The sequence below is a fragment of the Arachis hypogaea genome, chromosome 17, assembly GCF_003086295.3.
Source record: "Arachis hypogaea cultivar Tifrunner chromosome 17, arahy.Tifrunner.gnm2.J5K5, whole genome shotgun sequence".
Classification (NCBI taxonomy): Eukaryota; Viridiplantae; Streptophyta; class Magnoliopsida; order Fabales; family Fabaceae; genus Arachis; species Arachis hypogaea.
Window position 1 is genome coordinate 2,491,329 of NC_092052.1, and position 13,318 is coordinate 2,504,646.

The 13,318-nt window shown below is 27.0% G+C and overlaps 1 protein-coding gene across 1 annotated transcript; it reads right to left on the bottom strand.

The window, feature by feature from the left end:
* Nucleotides 1-5,713: 5,713 nt before the first annotated feature.
* LOC112764768 (ethylene-responsive transcription factor 3) lies at nucleotides 5,714-7,126 on the bottom strand. The gene has a single exon (XM_025810539.3). The coding sequence runs from the start codon at nucleotides 6,602-6,604 to the stop codon at nucleotides 5,918-5,920; it is 687 nt and encodes a 228-aa protein (XP_025666324.1). The 5' UTR covers nucleotides 6,605-7,126; the 3' UTR covers nucleotides 5,714-5,917.
* Nucleotides 7,127-13,318: the final 6,192 nt, after the last annotated feature.

Consider the following 13,318-nt stretch of genomic DNA (forward strand, 5'->3'; position numbering starts at 1 on the left):
GGTATGATCACAAAACAAAATAGTTGTCTTGTTTAATTTTTCTGGTGCTGGAGGTTGTGACCTGTGAACTGCACAAGAACTTAACAAAGGAGTGTGATCGTTAAGCAGTGTGGTTTTGTTATCTGTTCGTTTTTTTTTTTTTTTTTTTGGTACTACAACTCTACAAGTTTAGCAAGGTCCTAAGTTACTCAGATTTTATTTATTGTCTTAAAGAGAAATGGGCAAAAAGAAATAAATATATGTAAAGGAAAAACGACATGTCCACCACAGGGTGGCAGATAAATTATGGTTTAAATTGTAACCCAGATAATGCTACGTCCACTGGGAGGACATCTGCAACATTAAAAAATGTTTTGAAATGCTTTTGGTTTCAATTATCATAAAAGATAGTAGTAATTTGCTATGCACGAAAGAGATAAAGTAAAGGGTTGAAATGTTACAAAATTGGGAAGGGATAATACTACTCTTGTAAATAGATATTGTCATTTTTGTTTGAGAGATGTTACTCTTAATCTCATTTTTGTTTGAAAGATATTACTCTCAATACAAAATTAATGAATTATATTTATAATAAGATTTTATCAAATTAGAAGTGATATTATAAAAAACGATCATTAGTATCCATTTATGACAAACAAAAATGGCTATGAAAATAGTTGTAATTACACAACTACTTTAGCCAAATCCTTAAGGAAAAATAGTTGTCCAAGAAAATTAAAATAAATTATGAAATATTTTGTCATGTGAAAGATTTTAGTTCTGACAAAATAGTTAGAACTAAGTATCTTTTTATCTTTCGAAAACTATTTCATGAATTTTTCAAGAATTAAAAGGTATAAAAGGCTGATTATCCAATAAACTAATAAATCCTCTCTCTTCTTCTTTTCCTGGATCTGGAAAGACAACACTACATAAATGCAAAACCAAAGAGAAGATGAAAATGAAGACCTTGGGGAAAAAAAAATATCACAAAAATCACGGTTTGTGGACCACAAATGTCTAGACAGGCATCAACTCCTACCTTAAAACATAATTCTAAAATTTGTCACTTACCCTTACCCCAATCAATTGGTAATACAACAGTAGAGGATATCATATGAGACAGATGGTTGTTCAACCTTGAAAGAAAGAAAGAAAAGAAAAATAACCCTCAACTAATAAGACGTGGTCCAAATGTATACACTTCCTATTAAGAAAATAAGATCACCTACTCCAGTCTCTAACAATAATCCACCATGTGATCATGTCCTCCTTTTTTTTTTTTTTTGGGTATTTTAGAATTATATAATCCTTCCACCAAATCCCTTATTGGAGGTCCCAATCTCATGTAGAATAATCAACCATGGGTTTATACTTTATACTTTATAGGCATCAAGTAATTAATATTGTTCCATCTAATAGTCATAGGCATGCCTACTCTTAGGTTCTTCATTTTTGTTTTGGTGGAATAATAAAAGGTTCAAGTACCCTAGTCATGTTATTTTTTAAATAATAAATTTAAAAATTAGTTATTTTTAGGTGATAATACACGATTGATTATCTAACAACGTATTCAAATTCAAATCTTTGTTTATAAGCATAAGTTAATATACAAATACAATACAAAATTGGTGGACATACAATCACAAGGCATTAAAAGAAGGTATATGATAAACATCACAAGAATTATTATTGTTTCTTTTATGTGGCTGAAGAAGACACAACAAGAGTTATTCTCAGCTGATCCAAACAGCAACATATATATAAATTGACAACAAATGTGGAAGGTTGATTTGTTGGAAGCACAATGAGAACTCACTATTTCATGCCTCCCAATTTTCCCCCAACATGTTGTATGATGATCATATTTTCTTTCTCCATAATCCATATATTCCTTTCTTTCTTTTATTATTTAAAAAAAATAGGTTAAAGGAAAACACTAATCTAAAGTAAAATCTTTTTAGCTTTATTTAGTGTTACAAAAGTATTTATAAAAGAAAAAATAGTTAACAAAAAACATAATAATCAATAACGGAGTACAATCATGAAAAATGATGGCTACAATAAGTTTTTTGTGACCACCAAATTATACAATCATCCTATCTATTTTACCTATGAAAAAGTATAGGGTACCAACATATTATCTGCCAACTTCTGCCAACTCTTATTTATAATTGTGTTTCATGGAAGTGTGTTCGGGATGTGTCTAATAATTAATATATTTTAAATACATATATAAAGAGACACATCCAGAAAATATATCTATAAAGACACTTCTATTAAACACAGCTATAAAAAAGACATTTTTATTAGACACATCCACGAATACATTTCCATGAAACACAATTATAAATAAGAGTTGGCAGAAGTTGGCATATGTTGTTGGTAACGTAGCGGAACCGTTTACCTATAAACTCTATAAAATATTTGATGACATAATTTAATCAATTAATTTCATAATTTTTTATTTCATTTTACTAAAGTTTAATTATTCTATTAATCCCTATAATTTTACTAAATTTTTAGTTAGATCTCTATATATATTTTTTTAATTAAATTTTTATACTACTTTTAATTTTTTTAATTTTGTAATTAATTATTTTTATGTCAAAAATATTAAAATTAATAAAATATTTTTTTTAAAATACATGCAATTAAATATCTAATTAGGATTTTAATTATGAATACTTTTAATTTATGAAAAAATATTCAATTAAATATAATATTTTTATATTAAAAATAATCTAATTATAACATTAAAAGTAATGTAGGAATTCAATTAAAAACTATATGAATCAACAAAATAATTAAATATTTTCTAATAAATTTCTTTCAATCGGCTGCAAAACTTTCAAGCATAGCCTAAGGCATGACAAATTAAACCGAATCATAATGATGTATGGAAATAATAAGATTTGCTTGTATCTTAATAGAGAATAAAGATTACATTCTTGTGGCAACAATCAAGCCTAAGAGATGCTGTGTATATATATGATTTCTATTAATTATATTAGATAATGGAATGAGTGGCAAGGTGGGCAAGTTCATGGCAGCATTTTGCGAAGTTGAAGGCAAATGATGGGTCACCTCAAACAGTGTTTGTGTGTGTTTTTCATCACGTTGGTCTTAGCAACGGCGTTGACTTTGTAGGAAACCCCTATGGCCTAATTATGCACTAAATAATGCATTTTATATCTAAATACTAATTAAATAATTATTATTTAAACATGAACTTAGTGGTTATAAAATATCCAACTAATGAAAATGGTAATAAGAAATAAGAAATAAAAAACATAAAATTTTAATGCTAAAAAAGTAAAAAAAAATTAATCAATATTACCTCAATGTAAGATAAACATAAAAGAAAAAATAGTTAATAGCTCAAATGGTATAGTCTCCCCATACTCAATTAAGAGGTTGCGGATTCGAGTCTTCTATCTTTGGTAAAAAAAAAAAATAGTTACTTCACATTTTTCATAGAAAAATAACAAAGTTTAAAGAGGATAAAGGAAATATCAAGATAGAACAAGGCTTTTTTTTTTATCAATATTGATGTAATTGTAAGTTATTGTTATCTTATTAACTTTTTTTTATATTGGTGTAATTACAAATATAACTTTAACATTAATTTTTTTACATTCTTTTTAGTTGAATCACCAAAATTTACTTATCTTTTACATGTAACTTTCAAATAACTATCCAGATATTCTCAGCAAAAAATTTGGATTAAACGCACAAAATTTTGGATATCTTTTAAAATTCGTTTATTACTTATTAAAATAGTTTTATTTTATTACTTTTATTATATTTTAAATTTTTTTAAAAAATTTATTAATTTTTTAACAAATTTTGTCAATGCAAACATTTTCAAAAATATTTGTGTTAAATAAATAATAAACACTTACATGCAATTAATTTTATGTAAAGTTAATAGTTAAAAATTATTAAATAATTTAATAAATTTAATTAAATTATTATTTAATAAATTTTCAATATCACATGAAATTAATAAATAAATATTAAAACATAAAGTAGAGAAATAGCTTAGCAATATAAGCATTCCCGTGGAGTCTAGAAGAGTCACGCACAAAACAATGAGTGAGTGGGGTATGCTACGAAAATTCATGGAAACCCTAATTTCTTATATCCCAATCTCACAAACACCGCACCTTCCTCTCTCTGGAATTTTTAGGATCAACGTTCAAATTAGACAAGCCATAACTATTTAATGTACAACCCTAATCTCATTTCACTACCATTAGGTCAATTCTTTTGGAATTTGATTCCATCTCTAGAATGATATAACCATTAAAGAAAGGATAATTTGATCTCTAATTTCGAATTTTTTAGTTTACAGACATTTAAATCTTTAAAAATTTAAAAATATATTTAAATTTTTTATTTTTTCAAAATCTAAATATTGAGTCTAACTTAGATTGACCCAAGTGAACACAAGAGATCGATATTTTTAGGTTTTGAAAAAATTAGAGACGTAAGTATATTTTCAAATCCTGAAAAATTTAAATATTCGCAGATAAAAAAAGTCAAAAGAGATATTTATCCTTTTCTCTAATTATTATTTTCTCTAACTATTATTATTGAACGAGAGGAATTGTATATTCCTTTCTTTACAACAACTCTAATAGTAAGTTAGAATGTCAAAACTCTTCTTATTTATAACAAATAATCTCAAATTCAATTCCTGAATACAACACAATATCTATTGAAGAAAGTTGTTTCCTTATGAAATTTCTCTAAAATAGTGAAAAGGTAATATTTTATTCTGTGTTTTCACTTTTTAATTTTTTTTTTCAAAACTATGAAAATAAAAAAAAAATTGGAAAAAAAAACACAAACCAATATCACTACAATTAACTAATTTGGTGGACTACACCCACTTAGCTACCATTTAGACATTAAAATTCACAACAAGAAGATGCCCTATAATTCCATTAAAGACATGTTTATTTCTTACAAGGTTTTATGACCTTTTTACAACATGAGAAATTATTATTTCTTAGAAGAAAAAAAAATTAAAAAAAAAAAAAAGAGGGAGGGGGATCCATTTCTCTCAATCTAATCATTCATGCTGAAAATCTACACCCTTTGAAGCCATGCCCCTTGAGTGCTAAGGAGGCAAAATGATAGTAGTACTTTATCTTTTTTACAATTGCTCTCAAGATAAGAAAAGTTTCAAAAAGAAAAAAGAAAAAAAAAATTCACCACCTACAACACTAATCAACCTTTGTTTCTTTGGAAGCCCTTCAAGTAATTAGACTTGACCATAAAGTTAAACAAAAAATCAAAAACCAAAATTGATTTCAGAAAATCTATGCCAATTGCCAACCCTTCTCATCATTCTAAGCCATACATGTTCTTAGAATAATCTCACATTGCTGGAAATTCAGCATACACCAAAAGTGATGGAAGGAACCAACAAATAGAAGCTAAAATTCCTAAAAATAATTAAGAGGATTAGTACTAATCTAACTTTAATAGATTAACACTTGCATTTGTTAACTAGTATTATGAAATAACACAAAAATTTACCAATGCAAACCCACATTAGATTTAGACTTAGATACATAACCTTAACAAATTCCAATCCATAAAATTATCATCCAACAACATATCATAACATTTTTTTTTTTTTTTGGTTTTTGCAATTCCACTTATAGAAATTAAAGAAAAAAAATTAATGTGAAAGAAGAAAAAAAAAACCGGATCCAATCCATCAAGGAACTTACTCTCACAGAATTAAGATCATATTACCATAATCTTATATCTGATCATCATTCATTTCAATTTTTTTTTTTTTTGCTTTCTTCCGCATCATAACAGATAGAAAAAAAATAATAACAGAAGAAAAAAAAGATTTAATAGAGATATAAGAAGAAAAAAATATTAAAAGTCATCATTTCTTCAAATATAGAATCATTCAAAGGCACAAGGCGGTGCAGCGAAGCTCATCATCATCGCCACCCTCCAACGGCGGCGCGTTGAGATCAAACGGCAACGGCGCTCTAAACGACGACGAAACAATATTATCGCCGTCGTCAACCACCGACGATGAAGAATCACAATCACTATGGCAATCTTCTGGCACAACTGGAGGAGTCCGAGGGTACCTCCTACCTACCGTCGCCGGCGCCACCGTACACGGCGGCGCCTTCATCGTCCGCGGCCCGCTGAACGATTCCACTGTGCTGCTCATTCCACTGCACGTCGGCCTCTGAGGGTTCACCGGACTCTCCTGAAACCCGCCGCCGGCGCCGCCGTTTACGGCGGCGTAGTAGTAAGGATCCACGACGGCGCTATGGGGGTTGTTCTGGTAGCAAAAAGGAGAAGAGAGAGGAAAATTGGTCTTGGCTTTTGGTCCCCGGAGTGTTCTTGCGGCGGCGTCGTAAGCGCGTGCGGCGTCCTCGGCGGAATCGAAGGTTCCGAGCCAAACCCTCGCTTTCTTCAACGGGTCTCTGATTTCAGCGGCGAATCTTCCCCACGGTCTCTTCCTCACGCCGCGGTATCTAACTTCCTTCAATACTGGCATCGGCCCTGATCCGTTTACCTCCGCCGCCGCAACCGCCGCCGTGGGTTTCAGAGCCGCAGCTCCTCTGCCTCTTCCCATGGCGATGGCTTTGGTTTTCAATATAAAAAAGAGTAATTTGGTGATGTTTTAAGGAACAGAGCGGAACCCAGATTGGGAAACGATGAAAAGAATCAAGCTTTGAAATCAAATAAGCATTTCAGTGTGTGAAATTTTGATGGGTCGTTCACACTGATTTCAGAGAAAGAAAGAGAGAGAAAGAAAGAAAAGCAACACCTTCTTCTTCTTCTTCTTCTTCTTTGTTCTTTGAATCTTTGTCTTTGTTGTTGGGTGTGGTGTGGTGTGGTGTGGTTTGATGCACACCAAAAAAATTTATTAATAAAAATGGATGTCAAAGTGTGTTAGCTTCTTTCTTCTCTGTGGCTTTCTCTGGCCGTGTCTATCTGTAATGTCATATCTTTTTTCTTCTTTTTATTTATTTCTTTCTTTCTTTTTTTATTTTTTGAATCAATTCATTATTTTTTTATTTATTTCTTTACCTTTATTGGGGGCTTCTCCCTTCCTTCTCAGCCTGACCTCTTGTCCTGCTTTTCTTTTATCCTTTTGTTTTTGTATTTTTCTCCATCTCCTAAAATATTTTACATTTATTCCTATGGAATCATTTCAAATTTTATTCCCAAAAATTTAATTAACTTGATGGAAACTCAATAACACATGATTAAGAAACTATATGGCCAATTTAGTAATAATTTTAATTTTGATGTATTAACAGTCGTAAAATTATATTTATTTTTTAAATAATTATTATGTAAGATAATTATTTTTATTAATATGATACGTATATTTATATTAAAATTAAATTCTTTAGTAAAAAACTAAAAATATTCATTCATAATAATAATCATTCGACTGATTTTGACAAATTTATTTTGCAAATCACGTGTATTTATTATTTTTTGGCTTTTTATTCCCCCATTTATGAAGAACCGAGTAATTGGTGTTTGCAATGTCGAAAATGCCCTTGTGGTTGTGGGGTTTCTATAGTTTGGAGGGTAAAAAATTTTGCGTTTTGCAACGCGTTTGGTTGGTGTGCTGTACTTTTGATTTGGTGAGGTCTCTTTCATGATATCATATCTCTCTGTGTTTTCTTCTTTTCTTTTCTTTTCTTTTTTTTTCTTTTTCTTTTATTTAATTTTTTTTTCACTGCTTTCAGCAGTGGGCAGTGGGCACACACAAGGTAAAAATTTGGAACAGAGGTGAGATGATCGTATCTGTATCTTAAATCTTAATAAACAAAATTTTCTTACGTGAGAAGCAATAGATTTTGATTTTGGAAACACTCTTCGTCCATTTCTATTAATCCATAAATTTAACTTTTTTCTCCCTCAAAAAAAAGGGAAAAGAAGTTTGACTTCTATTTCCTTGTAAATATGATAATTATTTATAGGTCGAAACTCAAGTGCAGTGAATTTCACGTAAAATTGATAGTTGAAAGCCGTTAAATAGTTTAACTGATTTGACTAAATTTTTATTTAACAGTTGTTAGCTATCAACTTCACGCGAAGTCGACTCCACCTGAGTTTCCACTTTATTTATAATTTTAATTTTGATATATTAATAATATAAAAATATTTTATCTAATCGTACAATTATATCTATTTTTATATGATTATTCACGTATTTAATATAAAAAATAAACTACTTTATATTGACAGTGTATCAAATTAAATTTATTATTTATATATAAAAATAAGTTTTAAAATTTGACATCTAATAATTTTTAATTATTATTTTTATATAAAAATATTTTATGTGAATATTATTTTTACATATATAACAGCACTTAATGAAATATTATTGTAAAAAAATAGTAATTTGTATGGCAAAGGAGAATGTATATACAGTAATTATGATTAAAGAGAGAAAAAAAATAAGTTTGAAGATTTTAATGAATTAATTTTCAATTATTTCGGCACAGGAAAAAGAGAGAGACGACCTTGGCTATGGCAATGGCATGCGTGATGCCATTCATTCACAATCACAGCCGGCTAAAAAGTTTTTATTTATATATATATTTATTTTTTTTATTATTATTATTATTATAATTTGTAATTTTCAATGGAGTCCCTTTTATTGATTTCGTGAACCAACCTTTAAAAAATTAAACATGTACGTGTTAGTGTGTTACCACCGTGTGAACCTGTTTTCATTTTTTGGTAAGAAACCTTTCTCGTTTTCTCTAACACTGTATGACATCTTTATTTGTACAAATTAATTAAGCAAGGATTAACATCACGTTCAAAAAGAAAAGTGCATTACTCTTTCTATTTTTTTTTTGTGTGTGAATAATGTAATTTAATTTTTGGTTTAATTGAATATCTTGCCAATAAAGCAAAATATTATATATATATATATATGGTAAAAATTTAGAAATTCAGTTAACTTCATATAAAATTAATAATTGAGAATCATTAAATAACAATTTAATCAAATCTCTCAAATTATTTAACGATTTTCAATTATCAAATTTATATGAAAATAACTGAATCTAATATTTCATATATATATATATATATTCATTTCTGTAAGAATTTCAATTAATCACTTAATTAGTATCTCAAAACTGAATTATTATATGTTAAAATAAATTAAGCTTTGTGATTCTTTGATATATTAGAGACCTAAAGCCTGAAGGCACTATTTATATTTGAGTATGGCATTCATTAAACCCTAAAACTCAAATAAAATAGTATCTAAAGTCCAAAAGATAATTATCTAAAAAATAAAAGATAATATCTAATTTTATTCTCATTTAATTTTAAATAAAAAGTAATTATAACTTATTCAATTTAACATTTATAACAATAAATAAGATCACCGTTATATAAATTATTTAATTTAAAATACATAATTTGTGATTATAATTAATATATATATTACCCACAAATAAATTAAAAAATTAAAATAATTTCCTAACATTATATAGTACGTGATGCAATCAAATCCTTTTTCATTTTATTACTTTGAATGGACAATTTAATCTAGTAATTATGTAATATACATACACACATATATATATATATATATATATATATATATATATATATATATTATTTAAAAGATAAAAAAAACTAGATATTCATGATGATCTGGCCTAAATTTTATTTTCTTGGATTTTTTTTTTTTACAGAATATAAAATCCTTCTTTATTAAATATTCAAATTGGTAGCCAATAACTAATAAGGATAGAATGTCCTCAATATAATCCAAATGGAATTAATCCATGGAGCACCTTAGTGTGTTAAGTTATCAGCTACCTCCCTGAATTTTATTGCACCTTTGTAAGAGTGATTATCTATTGAATTCTTTAAAAAAAATTATACTTTTAATTTTTGTTCTTTTTACATTTTAATTATTTTCAATTAATTAAGTGGATGTTATACTCTATAATTTACTAATAATCGACTTTATATTTTAAATTCCAAAAACATATACATATTCAAATAAATTCGTCTATATTTATGCATAATTAATCTCTTTATATGATTTTTATACACTAAAAATATAAAAAGATTCTTATAATCGTATATTATATCAACAAAAATAATTAATTTTCAATTACTAATATTTTTTATATAAATATATTAAAATTAAACTCATGTCTCAGATCAATTTAAAACCTTTTTTTAATAATAAAATCTCTATTAATATATGAGAATAAATACTTTTAATTTAGGTGAATATTTTAAGAAAAATTCTATAATTATAGATGTTTTCTTTTAATGATTATATAGTAAATTATAAAATTAATTTTGACATATTATAAAAATATTATTTTTATCTATAAAAATATTATTTTTTATTTTCATTTGAATAATTATTTTTTTATATATTATGTTTTTAAAAACAAATATTTTTAACAAAATATATTTTTGACATCTTTAGGACAGAAATTATTTTTAATATAAAAATAGAAATGGTGTTTTGGTTGAATATTGATATTTGAAGTGTATTACAGTATTATGAAAATCATTCAACACGCTCTTCACGTGCTGGCTAATATGCTGCCACGTGTCCAACACGCCCTCCACGTGCTGACCAGGATGCTGCCACGTGTTGAGCATACCCCCACATGTTGACTTTTCCCTACAAAATTCACCCCTCCGTAATTACACCAAATAATCTCATTTCTAAAAAAAACACTAATATTTTTTCATATTAAAAAAAATCAGCCTCTTCAGGAGAACATGTGTCATTTAATGCATATTTATGGTGATGTTCCACAATTTCTCTTCAAAAAAAATTCATGGCTTCCTTCAAGACCTTCAAGGCTTGAATCTTAGCCAATACTAGACCTACTAAAGGGCCATCTATGAAGTGAGAGAGTTTTACCAAGTGCTTCAAAAAGAGGGAACATTGGTACACTGTACATTGTTTTATTCCCATACTCATCATTATTACATTACAAAAAGTAACTTGTAACTTGTGAAAACGGTTGCACCAAATGACTAAAGCCTGTTTTCAGCTTTATTTTATACTTAACTAATTTAAATTGGTCGAATAATCAGTTTACTCGTTCGCTTAAGTAGGTGTTAGAGATTCGAATATCGTCTTATATATGTAATAATTTATTGGTTAGCAACATATCCTTAAATATAGCTCAAATTCGCGACAGATTAGTCATTAACCTGTCAGGTTAAACAATACCGTGGACAACAAAAAAAACTTCCCTTTATATTTCAAATAGTGAATACCCGATCTCTCATAATTATCTCGAAAGGACAACGAGACCAAAAAAAAAAAAAACACCCAACTCGGTTTCTAATTTTTTTTTTTGACGGATTAGCTCCTGTGCAAAAAAAACAACATTCACTTTTTTTGGCATAGGAACTAATCAGTCTCATAAAAATAAAACTCACAGTCGGATTGAATATTTTTTTTTATCGATGACCTCGTTGTCTTTTGAGATAATTGTCGGGTGTTTTGGTTTTTCTTTGTTTCAAAACTTGAAATGAAACGTTTATTTTTATTTTTATTTCTATTTTTTTCATTTTGTATTCCCTAAGGATAGTGTCTGTAGTTGTAAGTAATATTATTCTGCTGGTTTTAGTTGGCATATAAATTTTGATGCATGAATCATGTCCACATGCCTTAATATCGAAATAAAAAACTAAGAGTTTGAGATGTGGTTTCCAATTTCCAATGGATGATTTTTTTTTTTTTTTTTTTTTTAGTATTCTTTAATGGGGAATCAAAAGATTGTATTATTAATACTTGGGGAAACAAAAAGGAGGATTGTATTGGCAGCATTTTAAAAAATAAATAAATTAAATTTTATATTATATTTATATACATTTTTCAAATTATTTACATTTTTCAATCAACTTCTTATATAGTTATGGTTACAAATTATATTCGATTTATTCGATAAATAAGATAAGTAATTTATGATAAAATTATGAAAAAATAGTAAGAAAAAATGAAAAAATGAAAAAAAACATATTGATTGTTAATTAAATTAAATTATGAATGTAAAACTAAATATATATAGAGCATTGCCTACGAAAGATAACAGTAAAGATAAGATAAGATAAGAATATAACAATAAGATAAGATAAGATAATAAAAACTAAAATTATAACTGAATTTATGTATTTTGTTGAGTTGAATTTGTGGGTTACGAGACTTTTTTTTATTGTTGTTATGAGTTAAAGTAAAAAAGTAGTTTAATAATTTATATTATAAATAGAAGATACATGTTAGAATATCTAAATTATGATATTTTAACAAGTATTGTTAAAATTAAAAAAATTAATAATATTTTTATTTAAAAAATAAAAAAAAACTGTTACTAAAATATAAAAAAAATTAGACTTTAATTTTAACAATACCTATATAATTACTCTAGCCACCAAAACATCCTTATATAAAATTTAATTTATTTATTTAAAAAAATCTATTAGGAAGATTTACTTTTCTCAGACTCAAAGGATTATATTCTCAAATTTTGATTAAGAGAATTAATAGTAAAGGAAATCTTGTTTAATCTTAATTACAGCTATCATTGACTTCAAACTGAAGTAATTAAACTTGTTGCTTTCTATCTGCAAAACTTATTTAGCACTTAGATTACTAATTTTATATATATTATTAGCAAAATTAGCTGCTTCTTTTTTAATCAACGAAAGCAGTGTGAAATATTCAAATGAATATAATTTGGCCATTTATGCATTTACAAATTTCATTTAAAAACAAAAAACAAATAACAAAAAAAAATGTTCGAGCCTAACTTTAAGATTGGCTTGGAGGATTTCCTTCAAAAGAAAGGAACATAGTTTATCACTTTTGGGCTCGAATTGTGTGTATACGTTGAAGTCAAAATAACCAATAATAAGAGAGAGGAACCTTATAATAATATATAGATTTATATATGCAACAATTTTTGCCATAAAAGAAGGGTGACCAATTATTTCAAGCGATATATAAAATATTCTTTTAATTTTTACAATTTTTTATGTAGACACTTTTCTATGATTAAAGTAAGCATTCGAGTACCCTCAATAATGTTGTGTTTTTAAGCAGAGGACTAGGAAGTAGGAGTAATGCTTAAACTAATAATCAAGTTTTATTAAACCTTATTAAAGCGAAATAGACTTGAGCAAATGATAGTAAGAATATTTGTAAGAGATTTTAATATCTAAATTAGCAAAAATTTAAATATTTTTTAATAAATTAAGATAGAAAATATGAATTTGATAAAAAATTTATAGAAAAAAGTATTATTACTTACAAATT

Bases quoted from the DNA above. Each gene is read 5' to 3' on its own strand.
- LOC112764768 (XM_025810539.3), bottom strand. From the start codon at position 6,604: ATGGGAAGAGGCAGAGGAGCTGCGGCTCTGAAACCCACGGCGGCGGTT.